This window comes from Chiloscyllium plagiosum, chromosome 42 (genome assembly GCF_004010195.1).
Source record: "Chiloscyllium plagiosum isolate BGI_BamShark_2017 chromosome 42, ASM401019v2, whole genome shotgun sequence".
NCBI lineage: Eukaryota > Metazoa > Chordata > Chondrichthyes > Orectolobiformes > Hemiscylliidae > Chiloscyllium > Chiloscyllium plagiosum.
In genome coordinates, this window is record NC_057751.1 from 9,472,782 (window position 1) to 9,492,710 (window position 19,929).

The following is a 19,929-nucleotide window of genomic DNA, read 5'->3' on the forward strand; positions in this document are numbered from 1 at the left end:
CTTGGGATGGTGGGATGAAGGATGTCTGGTCTGCTGCTTGTAATGCAGTGGGATGTAAGGTAAAGGTAGGTCTCAGACAATCAGCAAGAAGTATCTGCCTTGAGTGAGTGGGATGAAAAATTTGACCCTTCCGATTTACACTCTGTCTTTGTCATTGAAGCAGAGCTCCATTACTCACAGTGTCAACCAGTCTGAGAACGGTTCCTTCTCCAAAGAATAGAGGTTTCCTTGCATCGACTAAAATCAGGTCAAAGTAGGAATGCCAGGAGACATGCAATGTACCAGACTGGTAACAGAAAAAGAAGAAAATATCAGATGTTAGAACTTGCTGACCAACATTAGGTTCTGGAAATATTTCAATCTGACAATTGTCATGCTTGTTTCCCCGCCTTTCCATGACTTTGCCCTCCCTAATCTGTGAACTCCTCAAATCCAGCAAGCCTTTTCAGTTTCTTTAATTCAGGCCTCTTGCACCACTTTGATTTTCATTGCTCCAACATTATACACCATGCATTCATTTATCTGAGGCCTACACTATGGAATCTCTCCCTAAACCTCTCTGCCTTTCTTTCCTTCTTGAACAGACTTAATTGCCCAAACATTCTGTCATCTGTCCTCATATTTCTTTTTCTGTTCTGGTCTGAAATTTTGTTTAATATCGCTTGTTGAGGGCTTGCAATGGTGTCACAACCTTAAAATATTATAAAAACATAAAATTGTTAATGGCTTCTAACTGGCTCAAAGAAATACTGTACAAACTCAGTGTTTTATGATTGGCACATTGTGGATGCAGATCACCACAAGCATTGAGAATGAGTTTAGTTTTGCTGCATTTCAAGAACAAAGAACTCAGATCCTGAAGATGACAAGGGTAACATCAATGTGCATTTGTCTACACTTGTGTAATTGAAACTCAGAAGGTACAATATGTGGCAGAGAGGGAGAAATGTATATTTTTCAATGCTCCCCAAGGTGCGTTAAAGGAATGTAGGAATTATAAAGAAGTGCTGCAGTCAGTCCAGCGAGGGAGTTGCCACAGGGCAATATTCCTAATGAAGGTGGGCAATTCCTGACCATGGGAACAGGAAGTCAGAGTGATAAAGAGAGGAAGACTATACTTCCTTGCCTGTATCAGGCCCATTGTGTCCTTACACCAATATTTGAAAGTATTCGCTGGAAATTACAGGGGGTCAATGAAACAGAAAGGAGGAATTCAATTTCACATTTCCATCTATTCCCAAAACCTTCAACTCCCTTGTTCATCAAGAATTTATCCAGGTCTGTCTGAAAAATACACAATGATCCTGCCTCCACTGCTCTCTATGGTGGTTCAAATACAGCTCCAAAAACTCTGAGAAAAAAAATGTTTTCCTCCTTCCCCTTGTACTCATCTTCCCTAGAATGGGAAATAATCTTTCAGCATCCACTCAGTCATTTACCTTCAAGATCTTAAATATTTCATGATTTGTACTGTGATGTGTCATTTCTCCCTCCATGATTTCAAGTCCCCATGTCATTTTATTTTAGTTGTAAATTGATAGTTGCCTTGTCTGATTATTTCAAATGAGTTGTACCTTTTTCAGATATACCCATTGTTCACCCCGATTACCCACTGCTGCGTTTTGTGTACAGACCATTATATTGTCAGCTTCCATCTGTGATGTATGTGCTGCAATGGTTTGGAATTTTACCTTTTGCCCAAGTGAGGAATCAAACAAATATTTCATTATTGCCTGCAAAAGAAAGGTAATGAGGATGAGCACAAGTAAATCACGTGTTTGAGGGTTAATTGTGCTGTTTACTTGCTGCCAATTGGACTAACACTATGATCAACTATGAACATGTTTAAATGTTTAAAAATCTACCACAGTACGAGTGCCAGTGACCCCCAATAAGTGCTGTTCATATGCATCTTTCAACAAAAAGTGTTTCAAACATTTACCTGTGAAGTTGGCACAATTTCAAAACAGAATCTTCCCAGCTACTGCACAAGGTGCTCATTGGTGGGAACATGTAAGATTGGCAATGAGGATCTTCTCAGCGTCAAAACCAAGAAGTCCCATTTTCCAAGCAAGCGTTGAAGTGAGATGAGATTCTTGCTAGTGAAAGGCATGTTTTAAATTCACATAATTTCATAACCTTATTTCAGTTTCCCATCCTCCCACCTGCCAGACAGAACCTAAATGGTGATAATAACCATCATGAAAATTGGAGCAGGAATTTGGCTACACCAACTCATCACGAGGGTTTAGAGGGATATGGGCCAACTGCTGGCAAATGAACGAGATCATTTTCAGGTATCTGGTCAGTGTGGACAAGTTGGACCGAAGGGTCTTTTTTCATGCTATACAATTCTATGACTTGATCCTCTAGACCTCCATCAGTCACAAATGGTAAGTGACCACATAGAATCCTACCCAGAAGGACCTACAGGTCCATGTCTGCAAAACGGGATGCCAATTACCTTCTGTCCAACATGCCCAGACAAATAAAATTAATTGAGCAGCACAGCTGCCAAATGCCAACACATGACAGGGTGAACAGATGGCTTTGAAGATGATGTAGGTGCCAGGAATCCTGGGAGGTCCAGACAGTTGTCAGGACTTCTGACTGTGGCAAATGGAAGAACACACTAAGCAGGGAACCTGAGGCTCGTGGTGTATAGTTAAATGAGTGAAGATAGCTCGAAAAATGTCGATAGGGTTCACAATGAGAAACCTTTCATAATATTCATCAAAAATTACACATCACCAATTTCTGCGAAGATACAGTTCCACAAAAATCATATCTTTCTCAACTGCTCGGCAGAACTCCTATCAGCATAACTTGGATTCGATGATCCGTAATTAGATCTTGATGACTAATGCAAGAATGAAACATTTCCCCTGTTATGATAATATGCCCAATGAGCGAAGAAACATAGGTGCAAGTGAGGGTTGCAGATGCTGAAGACCAGAGTCAAACAGTGTGGCGCTGGAAAAGCACTGTAGGTCAGGTAGCATTGAGGAGCAGGAGAATCGATGCTTATGCCTGAAACGTCAACTCTCCTGCTCCTCAGATGCTGCCTGACCTACTGTGCTTTTCCAGTGCCACACTTTTTGACTAAGAAACATAGATGCCAATCTGAGCTTGGAGGCTGGCAGGGAAAAGTTTGCTTCAGATTCTGCTGAATTTAAGGCAGGACCTGATTTAAATTTTCATCTCCTTACCCCAGCTGCAGTCAGCCAGATCGAGGTAATGATGGGGATAGGCCTTGGGTACAAGTGTCCCCAAGAATGGAAAGGAGCGAGGAAAACTGTGGCTCAGCAGGGAATGGTTCAAATTATCTGATCACAGCAGCAAAGCACATAAGCAGGAAAGCTGTATCCATTAGCTTAGCAAAAAGCTAACCTGCTGGATCCATCCCTATTGCACATTAGCTTCTGCTCCTCATAAGGCAATGAAACCTAACTGGCCAGAGTTAAATTTAAAATACAGATGAAATCTAAGGCATGGAACCTTGTTATGATGTGTAAATGGATCAGAACCTATTTGTGCTCTTTGCCAAGGTAATTGAAGGCAGCCATAGTGATAATGGAAATCCTGTAACTGTGTTTGCTTAGGTTTGCAAAGGCAAGATCAGCCATGGATTGGTTCATGATTGTGTAAATGATGTGTAAATGATGTGTAAATGACCAATCCACCTCCTGGAATCAGTTTGGTTGTGTTTCCCTCCTCAGTTCTTTATAAGTGAAGAAAGGCAACCAAGAAGTGAACTGGAGTCAGAGTTTAGATTTTTAAATATTTTAACATCCTACATGACCTCATTCCACAAAATTTATAGAAAATGCTTCTCATAATCTCATTCTCCAGGAATATCCATGTTTCAGAGTGATAGATATTAATGTCAGCATTGATTCTACAGATTTAAAACAAAAAATATTTTTAATGAAGCATATGCGAAGCAAATCAGTTTGATAATTATTAACATATGAACGTAATTGAACATTTTGTCCCCATCCGTTGCTTAGTGAGTTGATCCAGTCTGCTCTGTATCAAATTTCTCCAGGTTTCAGGGAAATGAAGCTTAAGTGGAGCAAGTCTGAGCAGCTGACTGGACAGCTCCTACTTCTAATGTTCAGAATCTATTTGTGCTCTTTGCCAAGGTAATTGAAGGCAGCCATAGTGATAATGGAAATCCTGTAACTGTGTTTGCTTAGGTTTGCAAAGGCAAGATCAGCCACAGATTGGTTCATGATTGCTGTTCAGAGATTTTTGCCTGTGCGTCTGTACCAAGAAACTACTCGGGGCATGCTGGTGAGTTGTCTCTTTACATTGATCCAATTTGTTAAGAATTTAAAATTAAACAGTCTTTTGGGTGAGATGGCTCAGTACCAAAACCTGGAGCCTACATTTATATGGCAGCTTTCGCAATCCAAGGACATTTCAAAGTCAATTAAGTACTTTTGAAATGTGATCGCTGTTGCCAGGGAAAGAAATGTACTCACTAATTTGCATGTGACAATGTTTCATAAAGAAGAATGACATAAATAAATAGTCTGTCTGGTATTATCTTCAAACAGTACCATGCAGCACAAGTTGTATACAGGACAAGATGGATCTCAGGTTTAAGTCCTCAAAATTTTCTTCTGTTTAGAGAGCACTTTTAACATCATAAAACGTCTTCAGGTGCTTTACAGAGGTGTCATTGAAGACTGTGACATTGGCTATAGACAGATGGGTTTTAAGAAGTGTCTTTAATGAGGAAACAGAGAAGTATGAGGAAGGAATTTCAGATTTTAGTGCCTTGCAGCTGAAGGCAAGGTTACTAGTGTGAAGTAATTAAATCAGGGATGCTCAAAATATTACAATTAATGGAGCACAGAAGTTTTCGGACTCAAGGAGAGTACAAACATAGAAAGGAAAAGCCATGGAGGGTTTCATAAATAAGGATGGGTATCTTAACATCAAGGCATTGCTTCACCAGGAGCACTGTAAATCAATGAACACAGGAGTGATGGTTAAATAGATTTGGTGTGAGTTAGGATACAGACATCAGATGTTTGTAGTTGTGGGTTACTAGAATTCATATGAAAACCAGTGCTGCTGGATCAGTGCCACTAAGGACATCATGTTGCTGACAAATGAGAAGGGGCTATTGATAGGTTCTTGGGACACCATCTGAGGGTCACAGCTGGGTGACAGAGATGGTGTGTGAGATTTTTCCCAAATGTTTCAACTCACATACTGGTAACTGTGTGGAGGACTGAACGAAAAGACACTGAGATCTTGCAATAGCAGGTGACAGGGTCCATATCTCAAGGGCAAGCTTTAGCTGTGACTTCTTATTTCATAGCTGCTGTGTTGCTTGACCCTTTCATGTCAGGTCTGATAATGAAACTGTATCCCTCCAGTTCGTGATTCCTACATCCAAAATAATGAAAAAGGTAGGTGCAATGTCAAATCAATTGACTAATTAAATGGCTGCTTTTCATTTTCCTTCAGTGGGTGGTTATGTTCATTGTGGGAGAACAATTTTGACCATAATGGCAGAATTAAATTTTTGAGGTCCCAGACAGACATACATTGTGATGGTATGCTGCCAGACCTGTTGAGTTTTACCAGCAATTTCTACTTCTGTTTAAGATTTCCAGCATCTGAAATTCTTTATTTTATTTACTGGATTTTGCATTCGAGCAGACCATATTATGAGGTACCTCCAAGTTTATTGCAGAAACTATCAGCACGACAAATCTAAATCCACAGGCATTGATACATGACAGAGCAGTTTTATCACTGTGCTGTCAGTATTGTTGCATATGCGTTTCCAACTTTAAATGGTTGGGAGTTTATGTTCTCCACCATCGATTGATGTTGGCTCACAATGACTGCACATGAATACATAATAAGAAAGAATGGGTGCAATCGACAACTAAATAGACAGTTACCACGAATGCAAAAGAAGGGGTAGCTTTTCAGTATTTCAAAAAGAATCAAATTGACACAAGACAGGATGCCATTCGATCCACTTTTCCTCTATCAGTTCTTGGGAACAGCTATCTACTTTGTGACAAGCTAAACAGTGCTTGGAATAGTAATGGCTCTTTCACTCACTAAGAGTTTTCTGGGGGTGGAAAAAGTGACTTGGGGGCTTTATAAAGGGTGAACAAGGGAAAGCTGCTGGAATTGATAGTCAAGTTGCAGTTGGAGCTATCTTTGTCCATAAGAAAAGGAGAGATAATCACAGCAAGAGCTCAGCATTTAAATTTGCTGGAATTGCCATCAGAATCTTCAGAGATGGTTAAAATTCAGTTGAGAATGAATCAGATTGAGTTAGTGGCAAAGGATTATGATTAAAAGCAGAGGAAATACAAAAAGAAAAGAGAGAGCGAACAAAGGGAAAAAAGAAAGAGAGAAGACAGGAAAAAAGAGAGTCTGAAATTCACAAACTGACACTTAAACAGGAAAGTTGGCATAAGTTTTTGTATTTTAGCTTGAGGTTTTCTTTCTCCTAAATGACCTCCTACTGGTAGTTCATGTGCTACCCACAACACCTCTCTATACCCCACTGGTAATACGACTTTTGATTAGATTAGATTACAGTGTGGAAACAGGCCCTTCGGCCCAACAAGTCCACACTGACCCGCCGAAGCGAAACCCACCCATACCCCTACATTTACCCCTTACCTAACACTACAGGCAATTTAGCATGGCCAATTCACCTGACCCTGCACATCTTTGTGACTGTGGGAGGAAACTCTCCCTCTCCCTCTCCCTCTCCCTCTCCCTCTCCCTCCCTCTCCCTCCCTCCATTTCTGGGATTGAATGGGTGTTATTGGAAATTAGTACCAAATTTTAGCAGTGTGGTTGCTCCACTCATTAAATTACTAAAGAAAGGCAAGAAGTTCCAGTGGACAGCAAACTGTCAGAAGGCATTTGACGACCTGAAAGCTGCATTAACCATCGCCCCAGTAATAGCCACACCTAATTACGCAAAAGCATTCAAGGTGGCTATTGGTGCGAGTGATGTGGGTGTCGGTGCTGTGCTGTTGCGAGAAGATGACAAAAAGATAGAAGGACTTATCAGATATTTCTCTGGGAAATTGAACATTCATCAGCAGAAATATTCGACAGTTGAGAAGGAGACATTGAGCTTGGCGTTGGCGTTTCAACATTCAACATTTATGTTACCAGTAATGTATCTGAGACAATCATATATACCCATTAAAGTTTGTAGAGAAATTCAAGAACAAAAATTCCAGACTGTTTAGATGGAGCTTGTTGTGACCGCCATTTAATTTAAAAATTGTGCATGTGGCAGGACAAGAAAATGTGACTGCCAATGCATTATCGAGACTTGGATGAGAGCCGGAGGCATTCGGTGGCGGAAGTAAAATGGACTGAAACAGAATGGATTAGTGCATGTTTGCATGGTTATAGTCAATGTAACGTACATATGTTGTAATGTACTAACAATGTAAGATTAAGGGATTTTAGAATGAAGCCATCTTTGGATATCGATGGTTCTTTTTTTTTTAAGAGGGGAGGTGTAATGATGCTACTCCATTAACAAGGTTATTGTGTCCTTGGTTATTTTTCGAGCGGTATAAAGGCAGAAGTTCTGGTATGTCTGGAAGTAACTACTTGAAAAGGCTTTTAAATTTTTTTAAGAAACACTTGTAGAGTGAAATGGGAGTGGCCAGTTCTCCCAGTTCAGTGTTTTTTCTAGTTTTGGGTAGGTTTTGGATGGGGACCCAAGGAAACAGCTTCATGATGAATCTCTCTCCTGTAAGAACCTATGTTTGAATTTACTTTTTTGGTAAGGGGTATGTGAGGGGATGTTGCAGGAAATTGGAATAGCTCTTTGTTAAGTTGCGTTTTCATGTCGGTTGCATTTTGAAATAGTTATGTTATCATAAATTCGGTTTTCTTTTGTTTACGTATATATAAGTTCTGTTTTGTTTAAAACTGAAATTCTTTTTTGTTTGACCAGCTGCATCACTCCTAGAATATCCAACTAAAAAAGTTAGGATCTGGGCTTCCTTCTTGAAATGTTTTATGGGGTCTGGCCTGGTCCATGACACCTTAAAGTTTTTAACTAATACTCTTGAAACTTATCACTGAATCTGCTCTCACTCCCTTATTGAATGGCATTCATCGAGTCACAGAATCATAGAATCTCTACTGTGTGGAAACAGACCATTTGGTCCAACAAGTCCACACTAATCCTAAGTAGAGTAATCCACCCAGACCTATTTCTCTACCTATTATTATACATTTACACCTGACTAATGCACCTAACTGACTCATCCCTGAACAGTATGGGCAATTTAATATGGCTAATTAACCTAACCTGCACATCTTTGGATTGTGGGAGAAAACTGGAGCACCCGGAAAAAAACCCACGCAGACAGATCCATCAGCTCATAACTTTTTGCATCTTATATTATAACAGAAGATGTATAGTCTGCAAAGAGGATGGTGTGTTTTGGTTGTGACTCTATTAAGCTGTCTTTTCTCTTTGCAAATGCTAATGAACTTGGATTGAGTCCTAGATTTTCTGTATTTATTTGCAGTTTTTTTTTTAAAAAACAGATAGTTGCAGGAAGCACAGAGTGAAATAAAATTTACACTTACGTCTGTATAGGAGTAATCACTGTTGGTGGCAAGGAAAATTTTTCCCACTTCTTTCATTCGGCTGAGGAGCACGGGCAACCGAGGCTGTAAGGGAACAACAGTCAGTTGCAACTCAATTAGTCAGTGTGGCGATTTTGTTAGGCCAGAGAAGCTTCCACGGCCATGTGGTTGGAATGTTTCACTGTGAAAAGCAATGGAATGGAGCAGGGAACAACAAATTCTTTTCATTAGTTGTTAAGTCTCAAGCAATGGGACACTGATGAAAAATAAATATGAGATTTCAGAGGAAGAAGGAGAAAACACTTTTACTTGGACAGACCAGGATATATTACAATTGTGGAATATATTGTCAGAACGAGCGATCAATGCAGAAACTACATCAACAGTTATGATGTGATAGAAAGGAATAAAAGAGATGGAGCCAGAGTGCAAACACAAATTAGGACAGCTGTGCATGTGGAGTGGACATTAAACACAAAAAGCGATTAGATGGGTTGAATAGCTCTATTTGTTTTGAAATATATGTGGTTTGTATTGAAAGCTTTTCTCCAGCACTTAATTGTCTCAGCAACATAACTAAAGTATGATTTTTCAATTACCAGTCTTTCTGGCTGAGGGAGCATGCTCAGAATTTCGGTGCGGTATGATTGGTGTGTGCTTCTAACTTTTCAGGTCTCCTTCTTCCAGTTACTGTTAAAATCCATCCCATCAGTTATACTCTGAACATGTATGGGGGTTGATGGATCACTGAATGTCAAACTAATTGCCTGATAAGTTTCAATTGTTTGAATAAGAAGTACTTTTTTATATATGAGGACAATGGATTTCAAAATAAATGGGGCAAAATTATAGTCAGCATGACAACAGGGCACAACTCCCATGACTGTTTCATATTCTGCTGCCTAAACAGTGCATCTCTCCCACCAGTTGAAACTTTATTGCTGGAACAGCACAGCAGGTCAGGCAGCATCCAGGGAACAGGAGACTCGACGTTTCGGGCACAGGCCCTTCTTCCTGAAGAAGGGCCTGTGCCCGAAACGTCGAGTCTCCTGTTCCCTGGATGCTGCCTGACCTGCTGTGCTGTTCCAGCAATAAAGTTTCAACTTTGATCTCCAGCATCTGCAGACCTCACTTTCTCCATCTCTCCCACCAAAATTGCAGAGTCCAACTTGGTGGCAACACCTGTGAAGTTTGAAACTCACTGACTGGAGCAGTTTCTGGATGCTTTGCGACATGGTTATTATATCAGGACACCTCTACATTTACTACTGTATGGACAAGATTTAGCTGATCACTTTGATGTTTGCGTAACAAGTGACGGTGTAAAATCACTCTGAATCAAGTGAACAATGAACGATGTGTTCATCTCAGATCAAAACACGTATTGGACTTCAAATAGAATGCAATAATTTCATGAAGTACTTTCATGAAATGAATATAGAATGCATGGGGTAACTAATCCCATTTTCTACATTCACATCATTCATTGCAAATGATTGCATCCGTTACCAAAACCCCTGAACAAGGTAAACTCTCCTTCATCTCCAGAGCTCTGCTGTACTAGGGACTGCCAGTACAGCATCAACTGGACTCACAAGACTGAGGGACCACCCATAACAGTTAAGTTTGGGGTGGGGAATCAGGGATTGGGTGATGGAGGTCAGTCTCACAAGTGGATGTCACAGAAAGAGGAGTGCTGTGGTGGTCAGGAACAAGGACAGGAGTGTGGCTTTCAGTGGGCAGGTCCAGATCAAGGGACTCCTTCATACACAACATGCAAGCTGCACAGTTTAGCAGGCGACATGGGAGCAAGTCTGCTTGACACTGGGTAAATTGCAGCCAAAGCAGGAAAAGACACTTAAATGGTCATTAATGAACAATTTAAGGGTCATAAATGGATCAGCTTTGGCTCCTGTTCTGATTTGTTGTGTTGCCCTCTGGCTTCATCAGTTCCACAAAGTAAAATATATTTTTCCCCATCTCCAATATTTTTACAAGCAATGACTATAAGCCAAATGATCATTTAATTTTCTATGTTCTTCAATGTCCCTCTGATTTTCTTCCTGGTTGCATGCAATTGTGTCTCGGAGATTTGGCTTTAACTTTTGGAAAAGCCAGAAGCGTTAGAAATCTACTCAGATCAGAGCATATTATCATTTAGATGTTCCCAAAAACCATGTTAGCTTGCTCATGCACCACTGTTGTGATGATGAGATGCATACAATTTCACCAGTAGCCTTAAAAAGAGAATTGGATATATCACAGCAGAAAAAGAGTTGCAAGGATATGGGGAAAGAGATTGTGAATTCAACCAACAGAGTGGCTTTTGGAAAGAGCCATGCAGATTTAATCGGCAGAATAGCCTCTTCAGTGCTGTATTATTCTTTGATTATATGATTCAGCATATTCTTAAAGGTTTCCAAAAAAATTATTTCGTTCTGGGCATTTATGTAAAGCCTTTAGCAATGGAAGACCTTCCAAGAAGTGAGGAAAATGGACACCAAAACACAAACATATTCTACTCACATCCTTCATCACATACTTTTCCAGGTTTCCGAGAGTTTTCTTCTTCAAAGTCCCCTGCAACAACAGAGAAAAATCTGAAACAACTCCAAAACTCTTCAGCACAACCAGCCATTGTTCAAAGCTGCTTCAGCTCTTTTGTTTAGGGGCAGCATATATGCATATGACCCGACAAAAGGCAACCTGGATTTGTGGATTTGGATCATTGGCATCTCGCTGCTACATACTAACCAGATCAGGCTTGTCCCCTTACAAATTTTAATGCCTGAAAACTAAGTCCTGCCAATGGTTCATGCAGAACCACAACCATTGAAAGATTTTGGATTCCTTGCCTCCTTCTCTTCTGTAATCATCTAATTGGACAGATTAGTACAGAACCTGAATTCTTCTTCTTATGGGCTGTCCTTAAAACAAATGCCTAACTTGTAAACAAACACAGAAATGGTACAGTGGTGGGCGGGGGGAGGGGGGGGGGGGGGGTGGTGAGTAAGGAGTTGGGGTGGGTGGGGGTGAGAAAACCCCCCTCTATCAAGATTGTGCCTAAAACTGCAAGCACTTCTTGACGTTTGTGTTCCCCTCCATGTGCCAAAGCAGGCTTACATTTATTGGATGAAGCATCAATCACCTCCAGATCTACTTGTATTTTGTGTCTCAGCTGTAATGGTTTCACAGGTCTAAAGAACAGGAAAATGAGCGCTGAATAAAGGAATGTTTCCAAATTGTGGCATGTTTCTACAATTAATCATCAATAGGGGGCACTATGTACTAGAATGATTCGACAAGGAAGAAGTGCTAACAGTGGTTCCTTCCTGTGGGGATTAAAGAGACAGACACAAACAAAGAGACAAAGGTAGATCAATAAAGAAACATACAAGAGAGTGATACAAACACACAAAGCAACAGAGGAAGAGAGAGAGAGTGTGCAAGGGAAAGGGCACAATAGATAGTACAGAGAGCAGAGAACAACAACAGAGAGAATGGTAGTGACCCGAGCGAGGACCTTGAGGGAGGGAAATACCTCCAAAGCTCTATCAGGTACATTTATGGTATGAAATAGACATAGATAGTTCATGAATGGTGCAGAATCTGCATTAGAAGTAAACACAAAGTTAGAGAGAAAAGCAGATGGATACAGAACCAATAACAGAGCAAATGAGAAAGAATGGGAGCAAGAGAAATAGTGTGAAAATCTTAACATAAAGAGAATGAGAGAGAGAACAAGAAAGGGATTTCAGTCATCCTTAGCTCACAAAACTGGGAGTTGAGCTCAGGAATCTCAATTGTTGAAAGTATGACTAAGACTGTAAACATTCTTATTGTGTAACAACAACAGCATCAGTACAACTGCCCAAACAAACAGGAATATGAATTTGAAAACCCTACAGAATCATGAATGAAATCCACTGTGTCTCGCACATCCTGGAACATGTTCCGATATGATATGAAGAGGTCACCACGTTTAAAGCCAGTCTCACAGCTAGATAGGAACAAAGCAAAGCATTAGAATCAATGTCATAGTTCTATGAGGTATATTATTTATCACTGGTTGTCCTTTCCAATATTTACAACAAAACCATATTGAACTCCTCATTTCCTGACCATTAAACTAATTTCCACAACTGCAATTTATACAAGTTCTCACAACAAAGTAAATAGCTTCAGAGTCTGCATAGTTGAAGAATGAACAAAAGTGATTAAAAATGCAGGGAAGTTTTTTTTAGAATGGGTGAAGAGAAGTATCTAGAGATGGGGATCAACAGTGGGGGAGCCCAGTGGATCAAAGCTCCGCTAACAGTGTGTCAGATGTCGAGAACACACACATTAGAAATGAAGAAGGAGCAGGTCCAAGCAATGATATCAGACTTGTGAAAATTTCAGAGTCAGAAAGCATGGAAGGTTTCGAGAGACTTGTCAATAAAGTGCAGGATTGATATCACTTTAAGGAATGAAAAGTCAGTAAAGGTAAAAGTCATTGGAATTAGTAGTTGTTTCTGCAGAGTGGAGTTTGAGACACTGGCCTCAAGGTGATTAACGTACAAATTAGATTGGAAGCTGGCAGTCTTTGGTAGTGTACTGCTACAAGATCAGCTTGGGGTAGAATTCCAAGGCCGAGCACTTGAAACTTAAGTTTGCAGAAGCACTCACAGAAGAAAATAGAATTGAGAGCCAGGATGTGAAATTGGATAATTTTAGTTTGTATTGAATTGTATCAGGAAAATTGAACGGCATAATAACAATTATGGATTTCAGGGTCACTGGAAAAGGAGAGCTGTGGATTAATATCTGTGAGTGATTTTTGATAATGTCAGTGAGGAACAAGGCACCGCATAGAAGCAGATGAATATTCAACCAGATCTGCAGTAAAGGAATGAGAGAGAGCTTGCAATTCTTCAAACAACAAGTGTCCACTGTTCGCCTCTTGAGATTTTCTGAAGGGGTGTGATTTGGGGGCTATGTTTTCATCCTCACCAACTCATTTTAGGTAATGTTGTCATAAAGTAATACTTTCTGTATTTATGTTGACAAATGGGGTATTTGGACTGATATAGAAGCTGAATTAGAATAATTAATCAATCTTCTCAATAATCATCAACTCATTGTGAAATTTATAGTTATAAAACACAAGGACAGCAGTAATTTCCTGGACAGCAGAATGTTTAAATTGGTACAAGACCACAGACATCAGTTAAGAAATGTTTTTAAAGATGCTTGACGTATTTCTACATGAGAATCCATCAGCCTGAGCACACCATCCACAGACTGATAAGGTCAAATCGAAGGCATTTTCACCGCATATGCACAAAACTGCCACAAATGAGGCAGTTCCATCTTCACTCACTGAATCTCAGATCTCAATTTTACTATTAAATTTAACAATTGACAATGTTTAGTACAGTCAAATTTGTAACAAGTTTTTTGAAGCTCCTGACCTTATGCAACCTTAAACTAGCTGTTCCACATTTATTTGCAAGAAATTCATTTCCCAAGTGATTTGAAGTTTTTTGAATCTGAGTTCAGAGAGTATTCGTTTGCTGGCAGATTTGAAACTGTTCTGTCTCCTTACCACCACACCTTCTCACAGTCTCTTTCTCCCTCCTTCGATTTTTTGCAGGCTCCTTCTTTCCTTCTTCCACGCTCCCCAAAACTTATGCTTCCTCTCCCAATCCTCCTGCTACCACCTTCTCTGACACCCTCACCCAGAATTCAGCTGACAGAAGTCCGAGGTGTGGCAAAAGGCCCTGTAACTCAGCGTACGGTGGCTCTCAGCAGTTCCCTCACTGGTTCCAGTGCCTAATTCCCGCACTCCCAAACTTTGGCCCACCTCACAATCCCTCTGACCTCAGACTCCAGCCCTCAGCTTCTGGAAAAAGGCAGTCTCCTAGCAACTCCTTCAGCACTAATTTTCCCAGCTGTTTGCTTGCCAATTTTAGATTGATTTTCTTCTGTGTTTGTAGCTGATAAGTTGACATTGCAGAAGAGTTGCTCTTCAACTTTTTTCTCTTCTCTGACTGGTCACACTTGAGTAAATTCTCCTGGACATTTTGTGTGTTGATCCAATCCTATTGCAGGGATGGAAACAAGGAGGGAAACAAAGGTATTTAAACATAGATCTAAGGGCAATTTTAATCCCTACTGTGACTATGGTTTCATGTTTGGGTCCTGCAAATCAAGTAAAATACACAACGTTGAAGAACATTACTGTAGGGAAAGTAATCATCTGGAATTCCATCAGGGATCAGTTTCAAGTCAAAAAATGAAAAATATGGACAACATTGCACATATGTTCAGCTGTACTGTTACCTGGTGTATTTGGAACACTTGATGAAGAAATCCACTAAACAGGCATACAGATAGGTTTCTGAAACAGAAGAAGTGCATTATGAGGCAATGTAATAATTCCACAGAACTCAGCTAATAATATTTTTTTGGCCAGGATGCCCTCAGAACTTGAGGAGAAAGTGAGGACTGCAGATGCTGGAGATCAGAGCTGAAAATGTGTTGCTGGAAAAGCGCAGCAGGTCAGGCAGCATCCAGGGAACAGGAGAATCGACGTTTCGGGCATAAGCCCTCAGCACTTGTCTGCTCTTCTTCATCTCGTGCTATGGGACTTTTTAGATAACTCTGGAAGAACAGATAGGGCCTTACATTTATGATTTATTTAAAATACCACAATTCAAACATCACAGCATCTCCTCTGTACTGCACTGGAGCGTATGGATTGGGGTTTGGATCCACACATTTCTAATGTGGAGAGAAGACTGGTATCATACAGCGACAGCAGATACTGCTGTTCGGTAATACTGCAAGCAAAAGACTCATTAGAATGTGGAATTTAATGCAACTGACCCCCTTTAATGGGGAAAGTTGAATGGCTGCCTCAGTTTTGTGATGGACCAGGTCAGACCCCCTCAAAGCGTTTCAACCACTTAGTTTTAAACAAAACAGAATTTATTTAAAAGATTACCGAATGAAACACAAACTAAAGAGAACCAAATATAGAACATAGAACGTAGAACATTACAGCGCAGTACAGGCCCTTCGGCCCTTGATGTTGTGCCGCCCTGTCATACTAATCTAGAGCCCATCCCACCTACACTATTCCATGTATGTCCATTTGCCTGTCCAATGTCGACTTAAATGCACTTAAACTTGGCGAATCTACTACCGATGCAGGCAAAGCATTCCATACCCTTACTACTCTCTGAGTCAAGAAACTACCTCTGACATCTGTCTTATACCTATCCCCCCTCACTTTAAAGTTGTGTCCCCTTGTGTTTACCGTCTCCATACTTGGAAAAAGGCTCTCCCTGTCCACCCTATCTAACCCTCTGATTATCTTGTATGTCTCTATTAAGTCATCTCTCAACCTTCTTCTCTCCAACGAGAACAGCCTCAAGGCCCTCAGCCTTTCCTCGAAAGACATTCCTTCCATACCAGGCAACATCCTAGTAAATCTCCTCTGCACCTTTTCCAAAGCTTCCACATCCTTCTTATAATGCAGTGACCAGAACTGTACACAATATTCCAAGTGTGGCTGTACCAGAGCTTTGCACAGCTGCAGCATAACCTCCTTGTTCCGGAACTCAATCCCTCTATTAATAAAGGCCAAAACACTGTATGCCTTCTTAACAACCCTGTCAATCTGGGTGGCAAATTTCAGGGATCTGTGTACATGGACAACGAGATCTCTCTGCTCATCTGCACTCCCAAGAATCCTACCATAAGCCCAGTACTTTGCATTCCGATTACTCCGGCCAAAGTGTATCACCTCACACTTGTCCACATTAAACTCCATTTGCCATCTCTCAGCCCTCTCACCTCTCAGAATAACTTAACCTCTCTGAAATAGGTTAATGATGGTGTTCCAAATTCATGCAACAATCCCCAAAAACACCCCTTGTCACAAAAGGTAAAATTAAACACAGGTCTTCCAGGAGAGATGTCAGAGAGAGGGAGGATCAGTGTGGACCTGCTTCTGTGTGTCCAGCAGCTTCACAACTGACTGCTTGCTAAAACCAAACCAAACCAGAGAAAAGCTGAGCTGGGAGAACTGGTCACTACCCTTTCATTGTACATCCCCTTTCAAAGTGTTTTTTTTTTAAACTTGAAAGCCTTTTGACTGAAGCAGTATCTATTAACTATAATCAAGTTGGCCCTAAAACCCATGTAAGCCAGACCTCTCGGCAACTCTGCACTTATGACCCCTCTGAAAAAAAAAAGGACATCATAATCTTGTTAAAGGAGTAGCATCATCACAATGGAATACCTCACAGAACCAGTATAAAGATATTAACTGTCCTCAAAGCTTCAGTACAACACTGATCTGTGGAGCTGAAACTCCAATACACACAGTAGAGAAAGTACACTTCAAAATGAACTGTAGCTGTCGACCAACATATTGAAAATTATTTTTTCATCCATGGTGACAACTGTCTGCCCCTCAATGTGGCAGAGATACCTTCTGACAGGCTCAATCCAACAGGTTACATCCTGTTAGCTGCTACTGCTAAAGAATGTTGTAATTTGAAGCATGTTAAAATCAGTTATACGAAATGTTTCAACCTACCAGCAAGGTGAAAGAGGGTGTTGAGAATGTAAAAGCGTTCCGTGTCATCTCTTTGGATAAATTTGTTGGAGTACTGCTCAAGAATCTCTGCTCTGGAGGTGAAGAATGATGAAAATAGGAGGGGTTACAGGAAATGTTTGGATTAAGATCTTTCAGCAATGCAATACAACACAACATGACCTACTCAATGCAACATATTCATAGAATTGGATTCAACACAACTGAGTCATATTCATCTGATTCTTCCTGCAATAAAAATGGAAGAAGGTGTAATAACATTTTCATGAGGAGATGTGGCAGAGCGGACAGAAACAGATCAGAAGGTGATTATGTCTATTGACAATGGTGTAAACCTGGAAATTTTTCTTATCATTCATTCACGAGATGAGGGAGTCACTGGCTAGGCAGCATTTATTACCCATCCCTAATTGCCCAAACACCAGTTCAGAGTCAACCACATTGTTGTGGGTCTGGAGTCAGATGTCAGCCAGACCAGGTGGGCAAACTTCCTTCCCGAAACGACATCAGTGAAAGAGATGGGTTTTTCTGACAATTGGCAATGGATTATAGCAATCATTAGATTCTTAATTCCAGATATTTACTTAATTCAAATTCCACCATATGTCATGGCAGGATTCGAACTCAGGTCACGTGAACATTGTCGGGTTTTCTGCATTAACAGTCCAGCGATAATACCACTAAACCATCGACTCCCCTGACAGCTGATCAGCCATTCATTATACATCCTATCTGACATTCCTTTCCATCAACTTCAGTGAAAAGTATATATTACAATTAATTTGAAGCTCTTTTCAACCAACTGCTATGTGGCAAGTGAAGAAAGAATAGAACCCTGAATTCATTTTGTGATGACTTGACACAGAAATATACTGTGAAGATTAGACTGTAGCGTGGGTAAAATTCTCATCTCAGGCTTGCAGCAACATTCGACAAAGTGAGAGAATGACTGCAGTGACTAATCTCTTTCATACTTCTTGGAAAATTATATTTCAATCCGATTTTAGAATGAAATTCAACACGGTTTGTGAATTTCCTTTGAAGTGCCTTTCTCAGCATTCTGCTATGTGAACAACTGGTAGAACAACACTCTCTGTTTACCAGTTGTTTGTTATGTCAGTCACTGCACTTCAACAATAGCTGTTGCCTTATCATCAAGGATTTGGGATGTAGCGTAAACAGACATAAATAAACAAGTGTTATAGACACTCTGACAATCATCAGATCATAAGAAATAGGAGCATAAGTAGATCATATTATCCTTTAAACCTGCATTCAATAAAATCATGGCTCATTTGATTGAGGCCTTACCTCCACTTCCTAATCTATGCCCTCAGAGTCCTTCAACCCCTAGCAGTCAATCCAAAACTGAGCAATGACCCTGGAGATTGATATCAAAGTTTCTCTTTCATTTCATTTTGCTTTTTCTCACATCTCCTTCAAACTTTGGACGTTATCCTCCTTCAGATGATGCTTAGCAAATGAACTGCTCCTCAGTTGCCAGGCCTATCAGTGTGGTACTGGAAGTGGCTTGTACTTGAAAGAAACATTTTGAAATATCCCCATTTGAAGTAGCCCTGATATGGGTGTTGTGATGTTTTCTTTTGTATCACTGATTGTGCGAGCTTGCCAATAACTCTTGACAAACAGGCTTTTGATGCTTCAGTTCAGTGGATGCTGACGACAGCAATGACAGTACATTAACACATTCATTCCAGACACCGTTGCATGAATTTTTAAAAAGAGCACTGCAAGCTATACAAGATAGTCCGTAATAATGAACACTATAGTCCTAACTGGGAAGTCACAGGCTGTGTTACACCCTGTTTTAACAACTTGCTGGCACACATCCTGCATGCCCACTTCATCTACATCCATATTATGCACCTGCGTCGATAAACTTCTCTCAACCTTACTACTCAGAACACTCAAAGTAGGACTAGATTCTTTCATTCCTCTTCATCATTAAATAAGATCATGATTGATATTCTATCTCATCTCCACTTTCCTGCCAGATCCCGTTATCCTTTTTTTCCCCTTTCATGTTCAAAACTTCATTCACCACAATCTTGAATGGACTCAATGACTGAGCTATCCACAGCAGCCTGAGGGGCAGAATGGAAATTAAATTGTTGTCAAGTTGAAAAAGACTCTGAAGTGGGCATGATAAAGGTTAATTCACAGATCTGAGATGACAGACAATTATCAAATGATTTCCCACCTGTAATGAGTAAATAGTAGCTTATAAATTAAATGCAGGGGCAGTGCAATTGAAATCTGACTGTCACACAAAGGCCACTGACATGTAACACAAACTTCTGTCATTCACCTTTGACAAAGTGTTGTTCAGTAAGCTGCTAAATAAGATCAGAGCCCATGGTGTTAGGGGCAAGGTACCGGCATGGAGAGAGGACTGGCTGCTTGGCAGAAATCAGAGAGTGGGGATAAACAGGATTTTCTTAGCATGGCAGACAGCGACGAATGGAGTTCCACAGGGGTGACTGCTGGAACCAAAATTAGTCATGCAAATACTAATGATCTGGATGAAGGCATAAAGGGCATTATTGCTCAGTTTGCAGATGGCACAAAGATAGGCAGAGGGACAATAAGTGTTGAGACAGGGAGGCTGCAGATGGACTTGGACAGGTTAGGCTGGTGAGCAGAAACGGTGGCAGATGGAATACAATGTGGGAAAGGATGAAGTT

At 40.5% G+C, this 19,929-nt stretch overlaps 1 protein-coding gene and 1 long non-coding RNA gene across 16 annotated transcripts in view; one reads left to right on the top strand and one right to left on the bottom strand.

The window, feature by feature from the left end:
• Positions 1–19,929, top strand: part of LOC122543085 — a 46,396-nt gene that overhangs the window by 13,308 nt on the left and 13,159 nt on the right. The window contains exon 2 of the long non-coding RNA XR_006309915.1: positions 4,200–4,296. This is a non-coding gene — a long non-coding RNA (uncharacterized LOC122543085). The remainder of the gene's footprint in view (positions 1–4,199; positions 4,297–19,929) is intronic.
• Positions 1–19,929, bottom strand: part of LOC122543083 (cytosolic purine 5'-nucleotidase-like) — a 126,646-nt gene that overhangs the window by 11,274 nt on the left and 95,443 nt on the right. For 10 of the 15 annotated variants that reach the window (XR_006309914.1, XM_043681319.1, XM_043681321.1 and 7 more), the window contains 7 exons: positions 17,207–17,298; positions 14,941–14,998; positions 12,523–12,616; positions 11,143–11,196; positions 8,617–8,700; positions 1,692–1,733; positions 179–286 (listed from right to left, as the gene is read on the bottom strand). Coding sequence is in view for 14 of the 15 variants with exons in the window: in XM_043681319.1 (XP_043537254.1) it covers positions 179–286; positions 1,692–1,733; positions 8,617–8,700; positions 11,143–11,196; positions 12,523–12,616; positions 14,941–14,998; positions 17,207–17,298 (532 nt within the window). In the remaining variant the exon portion in view is untranslated. The other 5 variants (XM_043681328.1, XM_043681330.1, XM_043681329.1 and 2 more) reach the window with 5 other exon arrangements.